Source organism: Neolamprologus multifasciatus, chromosome 7 (genome assembly GCF_963576455.1).
Source record: "Neolamprologus multifasciatus chromosome 7, fNeoMul1.2, whole genome shotgun sequence".
In the NCBI taxonomy this organism is placed as follows: Eukaryota; Metazoa; Chordata; class Actinopteri; order Cichliformes; family Cichlidae; genus Neolamprologus; species Neolamprologus multifasciatus.
Window position 1 is genome coordinate 18,220,958 of NC_140445.1, and position 21,676 is coordinate 18,242,633.

At 42.5% G+C, this 21,676-nt stretch overlaps 2 protein-coding genes across 11 annotated transcripts in view; one reads left to right on the plus strand and one right to left on the minus strand.

Annotated features, from left to right (window-relative positions):
* Positions 1-88: 88 nt before the first annotated feature.
* Positions 89-15,393, plus strand: nup188 (nucleoporin 188). Its single transcript, XM_085164985.1, has 43 exons — positions 89-217; positions 1,618-1,672; positions 1,829-1,902; positions 1,981-2,065; positions 2,148-2,228; positions 2,382-2,426; positions 2,511-2,603; positions 2,725-2,844; positions 2,959-3,170; positions 3,416-3,530; positions 3,713-3,913; positions 4,469-4,549; positions 4,639-4,731; positions 4,826-4,945; positions 5,034-5,160; positions 5,282-5,440; positions 6,420-6,546; positions 6,652-6,739; positions 6,852-6,928; positions 7,018-7,132; positions 7,218-7,338; positions 7,419-7,485; positions 8,108-8,233; positions 8,354-8,594; positions 8,680-8,886; positions 8,970-9,139; positions 9,253-9,322; positions 9,414-9,481; positions 9,620-9,815; positions 10,289-10,366; positions 10,466-10,551; positions 10,643-10,788; positions 10,871-11,049; positions 11,171-11,371; positions 11,469-11,561; positions 11,667-11,819; positions 12,574-12,711; positions 12,813-12,887; positions 12,974-13,189; positions 13,326-13,457; positions 13,539-13,612; positions 14,219-14,348; positions 14,653-15,393. The coding sequence occupies exons 1-43, from the start codon at positions 192-194 to the stop codon at positions 14,830-14,832; spliced, it is 5,241 nt and encodes a 1,746-aa protein (XP_085021111.1). The 5' UTR covers positions 89-191; the 3' UTR covers positions 14,833-15,393.
* A 62-nt stretch (positions 15,394-15,455) lies between these two features.
* The window catches only part of cdk5rap2 (CDK5 regulatory subunit associated protein 2), a 34,015-nt gene continuing 27,794 nt past the window's right edge, over positions 15,456-21,676 (minus strand). For 8 of the 10 annotated variants that reach the window (XM_085164980.1, XM_085164979.1, XM_085164982.1 and 5 more), the window contains 14 exons: positions 21,277-21,449; positions 20,436-20,783; positions 20,142-20,267; positions 19,926-20,042; positions 19,550-19,739; positions 18,846-18,967; positions 17,883-18,095; positions 17,701-17,790; positions 17,324-17,586; positions 17,091-17,240; positions 16,859-16,997; positions 16,582-16,628; positions 16,393-16,447; positions 15,456-15,991 (listed from right to left, as the gene is read on the minus strand). In XM_085164980.1, the coding sequence (XP_085021106.1) occupies positions 15,846-15,991; positions 16,393-16,447; positions 16,582-16,628; positions 16,859-16,997; positions 17,091-17,240; positions 17,324-17,586; positions 17,701-17,790; positions 17,883-18,095; positions 18,846-18,967; positions 19,550-19,739; positions 19,926-20,042; positions 20,142-20,267; positions 20,436-20,783; positions 21,277-21,449 (2,179 nt within the window). In that variant the 3' untranslated portion in view covers positions 15,456-15,845. The remainder of the gene's footprint in view (positions 15,992-16,392; positions 16,448-16,581; positions 16,629-16,858; positions 16,998-17,090; positions 17,241-17,323; positions 17,587-17,700; positions 17,791-17,882; positions 18,096-18,845; positions 18,968-19,549; positions 19,740-19,925; positions 20,043-20,141; positions 20,268-20,435; positions 20,784-21,276; positions 21,450-21,676) is intronic. The other 2 variants (XM_085164976.1, XM_085164978.1) reach the window with 2 other exon arrangements.

Here is a 21,676-nt window from a genome sequence, read left to right on the forward strand (position 1 = left end):
TTCGAAAAGGCATGGAGGCGATAGGGATGTGTTTATTTTACTCCAGAGGATGGCGTTAAAGTTGAACTCAGGACGCCCGCTGCTTCACGAAGAAGAACAAGGCTCCCAGCCGTTGGCTCCGAGGGTAACGAAGGCGCTTTCGACGTCACTGACGAGCCAGCACAACAACCAATCACATAGCAGACGCGAAGATGGCGGAATCGGAGATGAGCGTCAGGTAGGCACATAGCAACTTACTTTAGCTAAAGTGTGCGTTGTTTGAGTTATTTTTGCAGCGTTTACCAGTGGGTATCATTTCTACACAGCGCTCCTGTTTACTAAATCAGACCAGCAGTGATGTGTATGTTTCACTTTTTGCGTTTGAGCAGTTAGCACCACGCTCACTTAGCTTAGCAAGTACTAGCCGCTAAAGATTTGAATGGCTTTTCAGTAGCGCGGTGTGCCAGCCGCATGTCAACAACAGCATACCGCCACTGCAAACTGTTTACATTAGATATTGTATTAACGGCGCTGGTTTATTTAAAGACACCGTACTTACCGCGAGATAAAGCCGTCGACTCTCCGTTACATTCAGTAACCGCTGGGCTTGCTTAGTTGGTGTTAATTGAGAAACTAACTCTACTGTTATGATACGGTCAGGAAAACAGCTGAGTTAGGTTTAAAATCTTTAAACTTGACCTCCAAAACAAACTAGAGTTAGACTTGACAACAAATCGCAAAAGCCTATCTATCTCTGTAAGTACAAATGAACTAATTTAGTTTTAGGGAACGCTGATGAAGGGCTATCATTGAATAGAGGTATTTAAAACATATCCATGAATATCATAATAACAAGACAACAGACTCATATTGAGGACCCCAACAAATGTTTATGTATGCAAACATGTATTGAGCTTTAAAGTACCGGTGACATCTCAGTATGGTCAAAAAGTATGCTGCCATGGACAGAATTTTTATGTTGTTGTCTTAGTACCTCACCACAGTAGATGTAAAATAAATAACTAAAATGTCATCAAACTGCACACTTTGAGTTTTAATTTTGCGCAAGGTTTACCAAAAAAGTTGCATTAACTGTGTAGGAATTACAGTGATTGCTTTAAATAGTCTGTCCATTTTCACACACTCTAAACTAACATGATTGGAAATATAAAGATAATCGTTATTTTTAATGCTTCCATGCAAATATTTCTGGACATACTGAGTTTCCTATCCTTTTTTTTTCTTCCCACAAAAAGTGAGTCATGTATGAAAATGGGGGAAGTGTTTATAGTTTTGGGAAGTAGGTCTGTCTTTTTGTTTGATGGCATCAGGGCAAGTTTGTTTTGCTTTGTTCAGTTTCTTTCAAACATGTAACCAATTCATAGAAAGTTATTTTTTTTAAAATTGAACAAAAAATTGCTGATTGTAAATCAACTAAAACAGGGTACAATATTGCTACACATTTGCTGATTTAGTTTACATATTTGAAAAAGGGTGGACAGAAGTGCACACTTATTAAATCCCACACCTTCATCCCTCTTTAGTTAAAAGGCTCAGTTCTAATGTAGCAAACTGTAAAAACTTTAATGCATTAATCCCAATCGTTGCTTTTCTAAAATAAACCAATTTGTTTCCCAGGAGCTGTAGGGAATTATGGACCATATTGCTGGGGAGGTCTGCGTTGAGAGAGCTGGTATGTCCTTGTTGCAGAAAAGTGTCCAGCACATAACAAGTGTGCTGGACTCTTTACTGTGCCAAAAAAATAGCTAGTTGTAATGTTTTCTTTTTTAAAGGTAATAAAACAATCACAGTGATTTTTCTCTCTGTTATTAATGTTGGATGGTCACAGGCTCAGATAGAGGTAGAGCTCGACCGACACTGGGATAGACTCCATCAAGGACTTAGTTACTACAAGCCACCCAGGTATAGTTACAGTTATTTTCACATCAAATTTACTGTAGTTAATAACCAAAAGGTAACTGCAAGCATCACCTGTTACAGCTCATCCTCTGCTGAGAAAGTAAAAGAGAACAAAGATGTTGCACAGCCCCTGAAGGACTTTGGTCTAAGGATCAGTAAATTATTGGTAAGACTTCAAAAATGTCAATCAAGAATGATTTCCAGTCTTTATTTTGTAGTGTGTATTTAATGACGATTTCATGTTACAGAGTCTCGATGAACAGCAGAGTGTTCAGCTTTTGCAGTGCTACCTACAGGAAGACTACAGAGGAACCCGTGATTCATTAAAGGTATCTGTCCTGACAGATATTTTCATTGTGAAATCTGTCTGAACTCGTAGCTTTCAGTGAAACTGAGATTTGCCGTTGCATCACAGGAACAAAAACCATAAAAAGATGTTATGAAAGATGTTTCGATGTTAAATTAATACCTTTTTTTTGTAGGTTGTACTCAAGGATGAGCGGCAAAGCCAGGCACTACTGCTTAAGGTCAGTACACGGATCTTCTGCTTTTCTTGACACAGCACATGTTTAGTTCAGTAAGTATGACAGCTTTTGTGTTTGTTTTTGCAGATAGCAGACTATTACTATGAGGAACGCATGTGTTTGCTCAGATGTGTCCTTCTCCTGCTCACATACTTTCAGGATGAGCGACATCCCTACAGGGTGAGAAGCTCCAGTCTTAGCATTACTCACTAAATCGTGGAACACAGCTTTTAAAAAACGAATTGTGCTTGGGATTGTTGTTGCTTTAGTAATGTAACCTTAGTTATGTTATGTTGTTTAGGCTGAGTACAGTGACTGTGTCAAAAAGCTGGAGAAGGACCTGGTGAGCAAATACCAGTTGCAGTTTGAGAGTCTCTTCAAGGCAGAGGCACCAACATGGGAAACTCACGGAAACCTCATGGTGATGACACAAGTTTGGTTTGCGTTGGCTTAATATGCTTCCTATTGTGAGGTAGCTGTGGGAGATATTTTCCTGTCAAGGATGCAAAATAATGTAGATATTATTTTTTTCCAGACGGAGCGGCAGGTGTCAAGATGGTTCCTACAGTGTCTGAGAGAACAGTCTCTGCTGCTTGAGATCATCTTTCTGTATTATGCTTACTTTGAGATGAACCCATCTGACCTTCTGAACTTCACCAAGATGTTCAAAGAACAAGGCTTTGGTTTGCGGCAGACAAACAGACACCTGGTAGATAAGAGCATGGATGCGCTGGTCGACCGGATCGGGTAAGAGGCACAAAGGTTATGTGCGATTCATGTCTTTCCCAGATATTTTTAATTGACAGACATTATGAAGACATTTCAGTATTTTCATTATTACAGTGACATGATGTCTTCCTATACAGAGAGTAATCATCAGTTGATTCATATTCAATAGACTTTTTTTTACCGGATATGTCAGAAACCTAAATATTTCATTCCTTCTGTAGTTTATGATGTCCTGTCTGTCTGTCTGTCTCTCTGCCCGGCAGATACCTGAGCGCACTCATCCTGGTTGAAGGAATGGACATAGACTTCCTGCACAAGTGTGCTCTTGAGGATTGTACAGATCAGCACCAGTTCTCTAGTGCTCCGGACGTGGTTAAGGTTCAGTTTGTTTTTTGGCTGCTGCATTCATAGACTTAATGTTAATATTGGTTCACAGACTTGTCTTACAAAGTGAAACATTTAAATAAATTAGGCTAAAATTGGCTAGGCTTCTGTTAACTCACGCAGAGCATATAATGAGAATGTGTTTAAATACTCATAAGAATTGCTGGCTCTTCTAGGAAATGGATCAGCTGCTGCTGACATTTGGTGACATCCCTCATCACGCACCGGTATTGTTGGCCTGGGTCCTGCTAAGACACACACTTAGACCAGATGATACCAGCCCTGTGATCAGGAGGATAGGCAACACCGCCCTCCAGCTGGGTGTTTTCAAGTACCTTTCAACCATGCTCAAAGGTCTTGGAGTCTCAGGGAACAATGTAAGATATTTCAGATTGATTGACCCTTTAGAAGTTTATAAGAAGCAAATTTGCAAAAAAAATTCTGTTCACTTAAAGGAGAATTCCCTCTGTCATCTGTTATGCTGCCTCTGTTATCTGACATAGCTTTAAATTATGTCCTGCTGATACACACCTTTGTTCTTTCACAAATCATAAGCCATGCTTTAAATAAAGTCCATGCAGCATGAAAGTAGTGGTAAAGAACGCTCAGGGTGCTTTTGTTTGTCATCAGCAGCTAATTAAATCACTAAGTGCGCAGATATAAACCAATCTATAATGAAGTGTCCAGAATGAAAACCTCCTGTTACAATAGTAATGTATTATACTGATCATCATGCATCAGTTTCCTTCCTGTGCTAAACTTCAGACCTCAGGTTTCATGATGATTTCCTTTAAAATCTGTAAAGTAATGCTGCACTTTTACAAATTATAGATAGAAATGTAAGTAGCAATCAACATTTGCTCAAAGAGTGGTGACTGTCTTATTGTTTTCCATTAAAATTCCATCATTTTTTTCACTTTTTATTTCTTCAGTGTACAGCAAGCACAGCAAAAATGTGCGTCTATGGTCTCCTCTCATTTGTGATCACCTCTTTTGAAGAAGAAAGTTTACAGGTATGCACCTTGACTCTACATGTCTTGATCCTCACAGACCTATTTATAACATGTGGTGATAATTTGCTTTCTTATGATGTATATTACAGACTGATGGTGTGGCGACTCAGAGCTCCCACCTTATCGATGCTGCCTGTGAGGTCCTTTCTGCTCCAAGTCTGGCTGAAATCTTTTGGGAATTGGTGGGAAAAACACACAGAAGAGAAGCTTTTATTAAAAATAAAATGGAATTATAAATGTTGATGATGTATCTCGTTTATTAAATGTTTGATCCAGAAGCCAAACATGGGGTTGGGAATGATCCTGGACAGCGCAGTGGGGATGTTTCCTCATAAGATCGGACCCTTGCTGCAGCTTCTAACTGCACTGCTTTCAAACAAGTCGACTGTTAAAAAGGTAAATGGCGCACATGCACACACATACACACATGCAACGTATCTTTCTGTAAATGATTTATTGATATGCTTTGACTTTCTTGTGAAAGGTGTACAACTTCTTGGATAAAATGTCCTTCTACACTCAAGTTTACAAACATAAGTCTAATGACATCATCTCCAATGACGACGAGACACTGTGGAGGAGGCAAGCTCCCAAACTCCTCTATCCTCTCGGTTAGTGTGTTATTATTATTATTATTATTATTATTATTACTGTTAAATCTGAGTATAGATGAAAGTTTTCCCTGTGTTTCTCTTGTGTGACTAAATTGGGATGTCTGTTCTCAACCATTAGGCACAGGCCAGACAAACCTGTGGATGCCACAGGGAGTGCTGGGCCAGGTGATGAGCCCAGGTGAGCAAGGCTACGTGGTACGCTGGGAGTATTCCTACAGCTCCTGGACTCTCTTCACATGCGAGGTGGAGATGCTGCTCCATGTTGTTTCCACTGCAGGTACATAGCAGTTCATTTTGTTTATAATCGCAGCAAAATCTGAGGGATAAATCTGTAATTTAATGTTATTGTTTGCTTTGGATTTTTTTGTTTTTATACACGGACGGGTAGGATTTTTTTTCTTTATTATGGTTACAACGTTTTCCTTAAAGATCTGGGTAATACAGCAAACATTTTTGGCTTTGTGGGATATGTCGGTAAAAGAAAGTCTGTATTTAGCCCTATGATGAATTGATGATCTGTTGTAGAGCCAGAAGCAGGGTTTACCCTACTACAACTAGTATAGGCTTTTGCACTCTGACCAGATTGGATAAGGAGAAGAGGATGGAGGGAGGGAGTCCATATTTATTACGAAAGAATAACAATGTGACCTACGGATGTGTTTGTTTGTTTGTTTATTTATTTATTTTCCATGTGGTTTTATTAACAAGAAAGAAGAACAATATCAAATACACTTATGCTTTATCATTGCTGAGAGGACAGTTGAAGGAGAAAAACTAACTTCTTATTATAATCTCAAGAACACAGCTTGGTCTCAGACTTGACTTGAGTTCAGCCTGAATCTGGGACAAAGTGCAATCATCACAAGAGTCAGAGCAGTCTGATAAACATGACAAGAAATATGGTTATTTGCATTTCTCGTAACATTCACAATATATACCTCATATACTCAGTTAAAACCTATTAAATACAGTTCTGCTTGAGTTTCTGGAAAGCAAAACAACTTGATAAGACTTGTAAATCCTTAAGGCCATATGATCATGTGGTATGACAGTGATTGTAAAACCTGCACAACAGGTTTAAAATAAGTTCAAGTATCACAGAAAAACAGATTCTAACAGTTACACGTAAAGATTTCCACTCAGTTACACAATGATGTCACCAGTTACTGGAGTAGCCAAATGCCTAAAAACGAATTATTTAATGAAGAAACACATTCATCAGCTGAATGGTGATCACTAACTGATATTTTTACCAGATGTTTTAGCCCACTGTGCCCGCGTGAAGCCCATCTTGGATCTAGTCCATAAGATCATAAGCACAGACTGGACTGTGTCTGACTGCCTCCTGCCTCTCACCTCACGCATTTACATGTTGCTGCAGAGGTAAAGTAAACTTTTGAGTGACACACATTAAACTTTTTGTGCTGTTTGCTCTGCCAGAAATAATCTTGATATGACTCTGGTGTTATAATCTGTCTTTTCTCTCAGGTTAACATCCGTCATCAACCCCCCAGTGGATGTGATTGCTTCCTGTGTAAACTGCCTTTCTGTGCTGGCTGCAAGGATGCCAGGGAAGGTGGGTGTGCTCAGTGCTCGCAGTGTGAACATGAAGTAAAATGAAGGATTTAAAGCTTTTGAACTTTCTTCACCTAGTTCATATCTTATTTATTTATTTAATCAATCTTCAGGTGTGGTCCAGTCTGCACCACACTGGCTTCCTCCCCTTTGCCTCCAACCCTCTGACAAGCATGGCCCAGTGCATAAGGTAAAGAGGCCAAACGGAGTGCCACGTATTAGTTAATATGCCTTGGATATATCAGCGTTTTACTCAACTTTTTTATTTTTTCCCCTCAGTGCTGAGGGGATGAAGGCAGGTAACTATGGCAACCTGCTAGTTCAGATTGAGCAGCCCAGGGGAGAATATGCTGTGACTATTGCCTTTCTTCGTCTCATTACAACTCTGGTTAAGGTAACATTTTTTAAAAGTTGTGTAATCTTTCAAAATGTTGTCCTGCTACTATAATGTGCGTCATGTGTACTTATTTTTATCATAGGGGCAGCTCGGCAGCACTCAGAACAAAGGTCTGATCCCCTGTGTGCTGCTGGTGTTGAAGGAGATGCTGCCCACGTACCATAAGTGGCGTTACAACACCTATGGTGTCAGAGAGAGGATAGGTGAGGGTGTTTTTCTCTTTGCTTCTTGTCTGGAGACAAATTTAACTTGTATACAAACTGGCTTCTCTGTGCTGCTGCAGGTTGTCTTATTTTGGAGCTGATCCATGCCATTCTCAATCTGAGCCCAGAGGGAGAGGACCAAGGCAGGTAAGGAACAGTGTCTGAACTCTGTCACCTGCACATTTTCTCTGATGTCACAATGCTAAACATTCAGGTCCTACAAACAGGCTTTTAAGGGTAATAACCTTAAACATAACAAGGGTGCTTATATGATGATTCTCTAATACTGGAATGGTATAAAATGTGCATTGATCTTTGCAGTTTGTTAAAATAAAAATATTTTAATTCCTTCTTGCTATTTGGGAGCAAGAAGTGGACCATATTTGGATGAGAGGATGGGAATCACTAGCCAGCTTGTTTAGGGAGATAAACAGCTGTTAATGTGTGTTGACATACTAGAATGTCTTCTTTTCTTTTTCTTTTCTTAAACACAAACATCTCTAGAAAAATGTCTGTTTGCTCTAAATCTGAATATTTTACAATGGAAGTCTGAGGATTGATTTGCTCTTGGAGCCAGTGTTAAGTGGATCTCTTTTGGCACTTCTGTGTGGATTAAAGTTACACTTTACAGGCTGTAACTGCACCTGCTTTGTGCCTGCCCAAACAATCATGAAACTAATTGTCGATTAATTAATAATGTTTGCAACTAACTAACAGTTGCCTTTTTACTCATGTAGTTGTTTATTTACTCCTTTCCTTGTTAATGCAGCGCTCCCAGCCTGCAGTCTCTGTGTATCTACAGCCTTGCAAATACAGAAGCTGGACAGGCAGTTGTCAATATAATGGGAGTTGGAGTTGACACCATAGATGTGGTCCTGGCTGCACAACCCAGCAGGTGAGCAGTTGGATGTGTTCAGTCAACCTTTCCTCATAGTAAGCACTCAGCTCTCCATTATTATTATTTTTTTTAACTGACATTAGTTGTATTATATATTTTTTTCTTGGTGCTGTCCAGCTGTGGCTCTGAGGGTCCTGGTCAGATGCTCATCCAGACTGTCAAACTGGCCTTTTCTGTCACAAACAACGTAATCCGTTTGAAACCGCCTTCGGACACAGTGTCCCCACTGGAGCAGGCGCTGACACAGCACGGTGGCCACGGCAATAACCTAATAGTCGTCCTAGCTAAATATATCTACCACAAACACGATCCAGCACTCCCTCGTCTCGCAATCCAGCTGCTCAAAAGGCTCGCCACAGTAAGACTTCCATTATAAACAATACGTGAATATGTGGTTGTTTTTGTTACATAACTAAACACTGGCGTTGACCTCATGTTGCCAGGTGGCTCCCATGTCGGTCTACGCTTGTCTCGGGAGCGATGCAGCAGCCATCCGCGATGCATTCCTCACTCGGCTGCAGAGCAAGACGGAAGACATGAGGATCAAAGTCATGATCCTTGAGTTTCTCACCGTCGCTGTGGAAACCCAGCCTGGCCTCATTGAGCTTTTTCTCAACCTGGAAGTCAAAGATGGAAACGAAGGATCAAAGGTATAAAGTGCAGGAAGTAACTTTGGTTTTACTTTTCCCACTGCTGCAGCTTCATTAAAGACATCCTTGTTTTAAACTTGTAGGAGTTCCTGCTGGGTGAGTGGAGCTGTCTTCATGTCGTGTTGGACCTGATCGACTCCAAACAGCAGGGCAAGTACTGGTGCCCCCCGCTGCTACACCGAGCAGGTCTGGCCTTCCTCCTGGCCCTCTGGCAGGATCGCAGGGATAGTGCCATCTCTGTCTTACGTACAAAGTAAGTAAATGTTCTCAGTCTCACTTTGAGTTGGAACAACACGTGAAGGTGAAAAACCACATGATTAACATGCTGTATGGTGTTTTTTTTCTTTTCTTTTATTTAAACCAAAGAGAGAGGTTTTGGGAGAATTTGACGACGCCTCTTTTTGGAACCCTCACCCCACCTTCAGACACCACAGAGGTATTTTGCTGTGTTGCTTAGTTACACTGTTTCCATGAGTACTTAAAAGTCAGTAAACATGTGAAATGATGAAAATGTAACTTGTCCCCAGCCTTGCGTTCTGGAGACCTGCGCGTTTGTCATGAAAATCATCGGCCTGGAGATCTACTATGTTGTCAGGTGATTTCAGAGTCCATATTAAATAATAATAACGTTATTTTTTAATATTAAATACATCTTTGTATACATATCCCTTTATTTACAATGATGTCTTAGATTATACATATTTAACGTTGATGAATATTTGTGTTATTGCAGCGGCTCTTTGGAACAGTCCTTGAAGGACGGGCTTCAGAAGTTCTCCAACGCACGACGCTATGAGTACTGGTCACAGTACGTCAAGTCACTGGTGTGCCATGTGGCAGAGATGGAGGAAGAAGGCATCTGCTACTTCACAGAGGCCCAGATGTTGATCTCTGCCTGGCGGATGTTGCTGATTCTTTCCACTAACCACGTATGTTCAAATACAAACAATCATGGCCCGAAAGTTACATTTAAAAGCAAAACGTTGATCTCATGATGGTACTGCAACCTATCTTCCTTCACTTGCATTTTAAGTTTAATTCCTGTAAATAATGATATTATATTATGTTCTGTAGCTGTTATACTACGGTAATATTATCATCATCAGATGTTTGACAGTGTTAATCAAGTGAAAATTTGATGATGTGTAAGGATAAAAAGAATGATCATTATTACTATTTCTCCTCTGCATACAGTCCTCACTCCAAGCTAAGCTAACAGGCTTTTTTTTGCTGTTTAGTCATATTCAATGGGAGTTGAGCAGTACTGATCTTCTCATGCGCCTCTTGTAGAAAAAAAGAATTTGTGCATTTCCCAGAATTTGAGACTTTAACTGCCTCTTGATAATCCAGTCTAGAACAAGCTCAGATGAAAACGATGTTTGATTGTGTTTTATTTTTTCAGTCTGATGTGATGCACTTAACTGAGGACTCAACTAAGCTGACCCTTTTCATGGATGTCCTAGATGGGACTAAAGCTGCTGTAAGTTACCGTAGTATGAAACATTTTCCTGTAATCTGTGACTTTTTATTTCTTCTCTTATCACTAGTTTACTTTTTTAACTCTTGGTCTCTCTTTCAGTTGACAACGCCCACGTCTGCGCCTTGTCTTCGACTTGGATCCATGATGGCCACTTTACTTCTCATCCTCCTTAAACAGTGGAGAAGGTGTGTACTCATGCCTTTGACAAGTGAAGGCCCAGCACTGTGCACTAGCTGTCTCCTCAATCCTTTATCTTCTCTAAATCTTTATCTCCAGTGTGGTAGCTTCAGCTCCGGACATCCTGTCTCCCCTCTCCCTTATCCTGGAGAGTGTCCTGCAGGCTGACCAGCAGCTGATGGAGAGGACCAAAGCCAAAATCTTCTCCGCACTCATTTCTGTGCTGCAGATTCAGGGACTGGACGGTAAGCACACATCTGATGTTTGTCTGTGTTTGAAGAAAGTGTCGGAGCGGTAATGACTTGGTGTGTGGTTTTTGCCATCTAGGTGGAGATATTTCCCAGCTGCCCCAGTTGTTGCTGTCTGTATGTGAGACGGTGAAAGATGAGGCCCTGGCACTTATTGACAACATGCGACACACGAGCCAGTTGGGAGACACGGTGGAGGACGAGGACAGCATGGAGACGGACTCTCCTCGGGGCCCACAGAAGGACCAGAGAGACGGGGTAAGCGTGGCGAGGTTGTTGTTGATGAAGGTTCAAGTTTATTTAGTTTTCTGATCTATTTTAGATCAATTGTCCCAACATGTACTCTATAAACATACTTTTTTTCCTCCCTTTAAATCAGGTGTGTGTTTTGGCTCTCCACTTGGCGAAGGAGCTGTGCCGCACTGATGAGGATGGTGAGCACTGGGTCTCAGTGATGAGGAAGGTCCCCCTCCTCCCCTCAGTGCTCAGTGCCGTTGAACTGAGCCTTCGCATGAAACGCAACCTGTACTTTACTGAGGCTGCACTTCACCTGCTGCTCACGCTGGCCCGTACTCCGCAGGTAAACGCAAACACACCTTTTACGCTTTAGTACTTTAAACCCAGTTTATAGATCAGAAGAATTTGAGCAGATGTTGAGGATGTCCGTTTTCCATCAGGGGGCAGCAGCTGTGGCAGGAGCGGGAGTCACTCAGACCATCTGCCTGCCTCTTTTGAGTGTGTATGAGGTCTCACCAAATGGCACATCACAGGTGAAATATTTTTTTTCCCACCTTGCACATAAAAGCATGGATTGATGATGGAGGACATGGTGCATTCATGTCAAGTTAACATAGTGTGTACATGTCTCTGAGCAGAGCTTCTCCCGGAAGTCCCAGGATTTGGCCTGCTGGCCCGGGGTGTACCGCCTCTGCATGTCTCTAATGGAGAGTCTGCTTAAGACGCTGCGCTACAACTTCATCAATGAAGCCCTGGACTTTGTCGGAGTGCATCAGGAACGTATACTACAGGTGTGACTGCAGTAACTTACTGTGTTAACAAGGGAAAAGACAAAAACATGTCATCATGCTGGTCTTCTTTTAGGGCTGCGTCTTAAATGTGTCTGTGGGTGTAAAACTAGAAATTTCTTAACCTCCTAAGACCCAATTTTTGTTTCTGAGAGAAATGAGATCCACATATGAGGACATTTGTTTTGAATTTAGATAGAACAGTGGCAGTATAATGTCCTCGTATCTGGATATCAGGCCCTTGTAGAGCAAAATGTATTATTTTGGTCTGGACATCCCAAAATGTGATGTCCACATATGTGGACGCCAGGTCCTAGGAGGTTAAATCTAAAGATGTCATCTTCAGCCTGCCTGTTTTGTCTGTCTAGCAGTAAAGTATTTAGTTTTAAATCAGGAATTCCAAATATGTGCAACAAAAGTATCATTGGGCCCCTTAGTATTAGCCAAGCATCCTTTAAACACCACAGCCTACCTGAGTGTTGTTGCTGTCCCTGTCCTTTTATGGACAGTCTTTTATGAGCACAGCACCTGACCACCCAGTGCAGTGCCTGGTGAGTCCTCAGTCCCAAGCGCTCCTTCAGTTCCAAAAATAAAGTTATTTGTGCAGCTTATGCACAACTGTGGACCTGTTAAGTACACTGAGCTCCCTGACCCTTGGGCAGGACTGTATTCCTGTTATGTTGTGTCTAGCTACTGCCTGCAGTCTTCTTTTTGTTGGCATCTTTTAAATAAAGTCGTCACTTTTTCTCCCGCTCAGTGTCTGAATGCAGTGAGGACCGTGCAGAGCCTGGCCTGCCTGGATGAGGCCGATCACACAGTTGGTTTTCTGCTGCAGCTCTCGAGCTTCTGTAAGGAGTGGCAGTTTCACCTGCCCAAACTGCTCAGAGATGTTCAGGCAAGTCAAAAGGAAATCACCACATCAATGAGGAGAGCACAGCTCCAATTGTTGTTCAGCTTTTGGTAATTTAGTTTTTCTGTTTCCATCTGTCTCTTCAGGTAAACCTTTGTTATCTGTGCCAGACCTGCACCCATCTGCTCCACAGCAAAAAGATGCTTCATCACTACCTCCAGGTCAGAAACTTCTTTAATATAAATTTGTAGATTGTTGTTTATACATTCAGATAAATAGCTGATTGTTTTCTGTTGTTCTTTCTTAGGCTAAAAACGGTGAGGCTTTGCCCCCTGGTCCCTTACCCAGGACACAGCGGCCCACTCAAACGTCAACTAAAGAAGCAGCAGGTGGAGGGGAAAGGGAGGAGGCGGAGCAGAAGGCACTGCTAGCTGTGCAGTGCAGTCTTCTAAAGATCCTCAGCAAAACCCTGGCAACTCTGCAGCACTTCACCCCAGACTGCTGCCAGATACTCCTGGACCAGGTCTGTTTTTTCCTGCTGCATGGTGACATTTCTGCAGATCTTTAAAAACAGGCGTGTTTTTGTTTGTTTGTTTGTTTGTTTTTCTAAGAAAAAAGAAAAGGTGATGAGATGCTGACTGTCTCTGTGTTTGTATCAGTCTATGGACCTGGCCGAGTACAGCACGCTCTTCGTGCTTAGCTTCACAACTCCGGCTTTTGACCCTGACGTGGCTCCTTCATTTGGGACTCTGCTGGCCACCATCAATGTCAGCCTGAGCATGTTAAGCGAGGTAGGTGTTTATATTCTTTATTATTATAATCAAAGGTCATTACAGCTTATTGCATTCGCATTTTCTGCTGTTTGTCAATAGATGGAGAAGAAGAAGGAACCGGTTTCCCTGAGTATAGCATCACTAGCTTCATCAGAGGAGATCCAAGCGCTGAAGTGAGTGATATGGCGTGTAACACTAGATATGAAACACTTTCAAGGAAACAGACTGTGGGAAAATAAAACTGGGGGTTTTGCTTTGAGTTAATGAGACACTCTGGTATGTGGCAACTAAGAAGTAATGTGGAGCCGCTTGTTAGTTTAGCATCTTAACCAGGCCAGACCAACGAAACTTCCCCCACTGTCAGTGTAAAGATGTTTAGATGCACATTTAATTTCTGACCTTTATATAAGAAAATGAAATGTGATTTTAACCGCACATCTCAGTCTTTCTACATGATTTTTTTAAAAAAAAGAAAGTTGCTGAAGTGAATAAAAGACATCTGTCAGGACGACGCTTTGGGGTTAAACTGAAATAAATATGTGTATGTGAGTTATTTCTTCTTCACATTTTCCAAAGCTGCTCAGTGGGCCAAGTGTTTGGCCTCCAGGCCTTATGTTTGACACCTTTCCAGACACATATCTCTCATGTTGCATAAGATGGCCAGCAACTGTTTCTCCTTACAGGTTGCTACGATAAGCCAATTCCATCTTTTCCAAGATACTTTTTGTTTTACTGTCAAATACAAATATTGAAATGATTAACTGGTGTCTCCCCTCCAGGTCACTCCTCATGTTCACCATGGAGAACTGTTTCTACGTGTTGATCTCTCAGGCTGTTCGGTGCCTCAAAGATCCTTCCATCCTCCCTCGAGACAAACAGAGGCTCAAGCAAGAGCTCAGCTCAGAACTGGTGAGACGGCACATCTCTTCCAACCCAAAGCTGTTCAAACGTTTTGGGTTTTTCGCTATCAAACACAAGAACCAACAACAAGTGTGTTTTTCTGTGTATCTGTGAAAAATGTATGAATTTTATCCAGTTATTGCTAGTGTGTAATCATGAAGCTGGCATTAAACTGCACCTTGTACAGTATTAAAACAGGATGCCTCCTCTCACCTCATCTGTCAGACATAAAATAGCAGCAGCCTTGTATTATAAAGGATACATGCTTACTCCATGTCTTAGCATGATGCATTTGATTGCGTTTCTTTTTCAGAGCACTCTTCTCTCAAGCCTCTCCCGCCATTTCCGGAGGGGCTCGCCATCATCTCCTGCCAGTGCCATCCTCCCCTCTACCCAGTCCAAACCACCTACGCCGGGCTCCAAGGCGAGTCATGAGGGTCAGGAGCCATTCATCCAGCTTGTTCAGGCCTTCGTCAGACTTGTGCAGAGATAGGTGTGGATATCCATAACATAGGCAGTATTTTTTCTTCCCCCTGAACAAATGGTTGTTCTGCAGCAGCCATTAGTTCGTACTTGTTCTAGCTGCACAGAGGACGTTGTCTAAAACTCGGAGCCAAATTTTGCCAAATCTATCACATGACCACAACGAAAACATTTAAAAAGTCAACACAAGAAGCTGCCTGATGTCTTCATCATTATGAAGAGTGAGTCTTTGGGATCTTGGTGCTATGACTAAACAATAAAACATCAGCGACTGTGGTCCCACGTTGTGACCTAGTTTTATAGGTCACTTTGACAACCTGGAAGGACCAGGCATATTTCAAGTGCTACTTAAAAAAAATCGACCTTTTATCACTTGATCTTTTTAGTCTAAGTGTAATAGAAAAACCTATCCTGTAAAACGGTTCAACACTTTTCTAATTCTCATGTCTTTGAAGTTGTGATCTTTGCCATTTTCTTTTTTGTGCTTCTCAGTGTACGGGTTTTGATGTGGTCGCTGTGATTTCTACTTCAACAAACATATATGCTAATAAAGGAACTTTTGTACCACAAATTCTGATTAGAATTTCTTTTTGAATCCACTTTGTAAAATCAAACTGCTGCAGACTCGAAGTCTTCAGCATTCCGTTTATTTTACTGCATTTGCACATACTTGCTAGAACACAGTTGATCTAAACAATCCTGTACATAAACTGACAGGTGACGACAACAAGTAAAAACTGTAAGTCAGTAATAAAATACAGTCATGTTGTCATATGCGTCATAAAACGAATAAAAGGAAAATATCTGAATCGCACAGATCTTTATTTACAGAGGCATACTCTTGCATTTAAAGAAAACTTTTACAACTTCAGTACCTTTTTATAGAAATCAAAGTAAAGGCAGGGCATGTGCAATAAGGTAGGATACGCTTAGCTTTCTAAGGTTAAGGTGACAGTTTTACAGCAGGACGGAAAGGCAGGATGCAGACTGGGAAGCTGCTGCGTTGGTGCTTTGCTGGCACCTTTAGTAGCTGCATTGCAAAGAGTTGTCGCTGTTGGGATCCTCCGAGGATTCAGAGTGCCTCTCTGAAGTCCGTCTGGAAACTGGGGCATTCGTCTGCTCAGCCTGAGGGTCTGTAGTGTCTACTACTGGCCATTGACTGGGACTTCCTGAAAAGAAAAGTTGAGGTTGTACAGTTAAAAAAAACATAAATAAAATAACGGCTGGCTTTAATGGTCACTTTACACCTTTGGCCACAAACATGCAGGATAAACAAAAACAATGCTTAAGGCACAAAAAATATTTCAAGTAAGTTTTCCAATCTTATCTCCAGACATGCATCTGTCATCTTGTTAAATGAATAGTTGCAAAGTTAAAAGTATGTTTGCTGTAAGGTTACCCAAAACACACCCCTGTGAGCGTAAATCAAAAAGCCTAACACAGTTCATACAGTGTTAGGAGGACAGTTGTAGGCATGATCCTCCCAACAACTGTGTGTCCCATTACACGTTTAAATTCTGGTATTTGCTTCATGCAGGAGAAACAACCAGAGCAACGCATCCACACTAACCTTCGTCTGGTCCTCCAGACAGGCCTTTCAGGCCAAACTGGGTACAGTAATTTGTCTACCGATATTTCACAGAGAGGAAAAAAGGGGGGAAAAGAGGAGTAATTCACTAATGGAGAAAATACCACTGTGGGTAACAGCATTAGTCTGACATATTATAACTAGGTCATACACTTCTTACTGTAGGCGTACCTCTAAATTCCCCCTGGCTTTCTTCAACACTCCATGGGTCAGAGACACTACAAAGGACAAAAATAAAACAATTCATTTCCACAGTTGGTATAATTATACTGGTATCAAGATTTGATATTCACTTTATAAAATAATATCACAAAGAAAAACTACAAAACAGGAGCAGAGAGACTGACTTGATAAATACTTCCATCAATAAACTCAAATAGCTGCAAAACTGCTTCAACCACACATTTCATCTTCTGTGCAGTTTAAAGGTAAAAGCAGATGAACTTACACTGATCGATGATGACTCTTTCCATTCCCTCTTTGAGCTGGTTGGTGGTGCGGAGACGCTTGATGGCTCCGCTCAGCATCCTCTCCTGCTGGGACAGCCGGCTCTTCAGTCGGGCTATCTCATTTCTCAGCAGCTCATCCTGATTTGGAGGATAACAGGAAAGAAAGGATTTGGTCTGCAGATGTTTAACTGGACAGCCCGGATACACAATGTGTGCTGTGTGTGTGTTTACCTGCTGGTTGTTGCAGCTGTCTCTTGCTATGTTCCCAACTGGCAAAGATACTCTCCACACCAGTTTGAGCAGTTGGCCAGCCTCCTCCAGCACCTGGTGCATGGTGTTAATGCTGCAGGATAAACTCTTCAGATGCTGCTGTTCAATCACCTACAAAGATGTGGACAGGCTAACATCACGTTTCTATTTTCTGTAAAGTTCGGTCTATTTAAACCTCACGATGAGCTCCCCACCTTGTTGTCACAGCCCTGCTGTTGAAGCGTGTGCAGACACTCCTGCAGTTGCGTGTCCATACTGCGTGACAGCTTCCGGCCGTCTGAGATCTGCTTGCGGAGCGCATTGTAGTCTTCAATCAAGCCCAAAATGTGGCGCCCATTGCGGCTCGCCCACATCCGGTGACCCGGCACCAGCCGAGAGGGAGCACCGGAAACGCTTTCCCCAGAGCTGCTGCTGACCGCGCCACCATCCACCTCTGAGAGAGATTGATATCTCACATCTGAAAAGATCCAACATAGCAGATCCAGGAGAGTTCAAATGTCATAAGTCTGTATTTGCTTTCATAGAAATATGTGATTTGGCTGCAGGACCAGCTTTGAAGAGCTTTTCTTACCGTGGTGGGCGCTGGTGTGTTCTCTGTGAGTCTGGAACGAGTGATGGACAGTGTCGCAGCCTTCTCGGCCCGGTGACCTGCCCCCTTCATCTAAGAGTGATAAAAAATAAATAAGCAAATGAAACACCTGCCATGACCTGGCAGTGCCTACGTGGCCTTCTGAATCCATGCTTTCCGTTTACCTGGAGAGGACAGCAGGTAGTTAATGTTGATGGTTTCAGAGCGGCCGGGTCCTCTGAGCAGCTGCTCCTCCAGTCTCTGCCGCAGAGCCGTGTTGGTCTGGATGCTCCTCTCCAGCTGAAGCCTCAAGTGTCTGATCTCTGACAGCAGCTCGCCTAGGTCCACAGAGCCGGAGGAAGCGTGAGTGGATGGCTCCTGGGCCACCTCGCTGGATTCTGCACGCCGAACGAGAGAGAAATATCCTCCTGTTAGTGACACTGAGGCTGAGAACTGCTGCAACCCCACAGGTACATTTCTACAAACTTGTGGTCATATATTTTTATTCGCATGTGAGAAATAAGAACAAAAGAATAAAAAAAAAAATCCAAATCAAACTGGGTCTGAAAAAATAAATGCTGCAAAATTACACGTCTGGTGTGTAAAGGCCTTAAATTTGATCATGTCAGCCAACAGGAACATTAACGCATATAAATTGTTGTGAATGTTGGCTGATAAGGGTTGAGAAACTGTAGTGCAGGAATTCCAAACAAGATTTGAGGTTAATTGAAGTTTGATGGTGTCACCATTACTTAGTTTATACAGTGTCAAATCTGGTAGACAAAGTGCAATCAAAAGATTCTGCAAATACACCCATAAATGCTAAAACAAAACTGAACACAAGTTTGGAGGGTTTTCTCTTCAAGATGATCTCCTTGTCTCCCTCTTTACTGCCCCCACGTGGCCATGTTTCATCCAAAAAAAACCCAATACACCAGTTATTAGCCAATATCATTAGACATTCTCATCACAATCTATCATCTTGTCAGTACACCAATCCAAACATGATCCAAAAATTTTTCTATACAACAAAAAGTAAAAGTTTCTTCCTCCAATACTCGTGCAAGCTGCTGGAAAATCTGACTACAGCACAAACATTTCAGAAGAACTCCAGCTACTGAAAAACAAAAATGGAAATCGTGCAGTACCGTTGTGTTTGTTAGACTCGCTCTTTATTTTTTCGTAAACTTGCAGCTCCACCCGCAGCGTCTGGAGGAGATGCTGGGAGTCGGACAGCTGCTGCCTCTGGAGCTTCACCTCGCACTGCAACCTGGAGACAGTGATTGAAAGCGCAGCCAACACTTATTAAAAAATTCAGCCTAAAGTGATGCCTTGCCTTTAAAATTTGATAGATTAAAAAAATATATATATCTCTATCTATCTATCTATCTATCTATCTATCTATCTATCTATCTATCTATCTATCTATACATACACACACACACACACACACAAAACAGAAATACTACCTACAACAAGCCTAATGTGTATACATTAGACAAAGTGACACACTCGGGTGAATGAAAGGGAGAGGAGATGTGATCTGACAGTAATCTACACTCCTGGTTTCGAGTGTCAGCTTCATGTCAGCAGGACCCGTGGCAAGAGGTCACATACCATCACTGTAGCATCGTGTGCATGTGTGTGTTCACGGATGAGCCTTCAAGTGATGAGCTCAGGTTTCAGAGACGTACTAACAGTAAGGAATAATGGCAACAGTAATGACTTTTTAGAATGGCCATTAGTAGCTATGTCGAGTGCCAGGTTACACAAATGAGTGCTTTAATGACATTAAGCATGTGGTGTAGAAATGTGTGCTCCCCACCAGGACTGATGTTGTTTGTGTGTGTACCTGTGCAGCTCCTCCCTGCTGCGGTGCAGTGAATCCTGCAGCTGGGAGTTTTCCCGGCTGCTGTGCTCCAGTTGCTCCTGCAGTTGGCTGTTTTCCTGCCTCAGAGCTTCACACTCCCTCCTGCTCTGCTCCAGTTTGGCCGTCCGCCTGGCCAGGGTCTCCCGGAGCTTCTCATTCTCCTTCTGCTTGTCTGGAGGAAATAAAGTTTATAAACCTTGCTAAGTATGTAATTCCCAGAGATAAAGGAAAAATATTTAGGGTATTATAGATCAGCATCAACAAGGACAAAACAAGAAATTACCATCCGTTTCTCTCCTCTTCTTTTTTTCTTACTGAAAATCATGTGATTTTTAACTAAACATAAAAAGAGCGATACCTCTGGATGCCATGCTGAGCTGTTCCTTCAGAGTTTGGTTTTGTCCCCAGAGGAATCGCACCTCCTGAGTCAGCTGACCCTGCTCCTCGTTGCCGTGGATGAAGATGTTGGTGGCTGCTGAACATGGCACATACACATGCATAAGGACCATGTAATTATGTTGGACATGTGGAAACAAAAGACCCTAAATACTCAAAGACAGTTTTTGGTGTGTACCTGGGTCTTTTTCCACTTCAGCTAGTCTCCTCTCCAGCTGCTCCCTGAGACGGTCGTTGGTGCGAATACTTTCCTCCAGACGTTGTCGCAAAGCTCTGATCTCCTGTAGATGCTCTGCCAGCAGGTCTAACAGACACACGTGGATAAAGCACACTTAAAGGGATAGTCCATGTTGGTTTTTCACTTCTTTACATTAGCAACGAACTCACACAGCTCATATAATTAACAACATTTCTCTATATAATGTAGTCATTAACTGACATGCTAATCAGCCTACTATTGCTTTATATTTACCTGAATTCATCGTATGAGGCTGTTCTCCAGCATTCCTTTGTGCGCTCGTGTCTCCATCTTGTTTCTGTGCCTTTGTTTGAGGCCCTGAGCCCTCCTGGTCATGCCCTTGTTCCTGCTCCTGATGATGGGAGGTGGTCTGGGCCATGATAGAGCGGTGCAGATCCAGTTCGCTGCGTAGGGTGGCGTTAAGCTCCTCGCTGCTCCTCAGCTGCTCCTGCAGCCGCCCGTTCTCCCTCTGCAGGCCCTGCAGTCTGCCGCCAGCATCTCTGTGACCGGACACACCTTCGTCCTGAGCTCCTCCTATAGGTGACACAGTTGCACCCGTCCAATCAGAGTGTAGTTGTTGACCTGAACGTGCACAGGAAGACAACAACACATGAGTAATCCAACACTTCAATTCCAAATTGCATATTATTATTATTCTTTGTCTCCAGGTGCTTCTAAAGGACTTCACTTGTCACTGCAATAGCCTCTTGGTCACAAAATATCAGAAGATTGAAACAGATATGTGCCACTGAATAATGCAACTTTAAGTGGCAGTAGATTGAAACTGGACACCTCCTCTGACATTGGCTGGCAAGCTTTGTCCTGCAGAACGCCTCACTGCAACAGAAAGGATCTGAGTGGACAATAAGTGGTATTACAGGCAGGCACTAGACTGCCTGTGCACCTAGAAGAGGAGCTGTTTGATCTCAATGACTGTGCAATGGGCAAGAAGGAAAGAAAATATGCATTTTTAATGAAGCAAACTGAATTAATCCTAGTCTGGCACAAAATATCAGGGGTAAAACTCTGACAAAAGGCTTCTGAGACTTAAAGCATTGGATCCAAAAATACTTACTGTGGGTTCGATTGCCACCTTGTGTGGTTGGGCTGCTGTGGCAGGAGGAAGAAGTCCTGTCTGAGTGGGACAGATCAGAGTGAGAGCTGTGGTGGCTGCTGAGACTCTGGTGTCTAATCTGGCTCTGCAGGCTCTGGATGAGACGGTTCTTCTCCTGCAGCTCTTTAGCCAACCTGGAAGGAGAAGGAATGATGCGTGTTAACACCAGTCGGGAGGCCTCGGTATGACTGCTGGGAGAGAAAAAGGAACAGCAACCCCAAAAAGTAAAGAAAACTATGTTCCTATAACCAGCGGGCTTCAAACAACACACAGCTGGGAAATCTGACACAGGAGCTCACGGCAAACGTCATGCTGTCTGGATCAAACCCACTCACAGGTCCAGCTGCTCCCTGGTGCAATC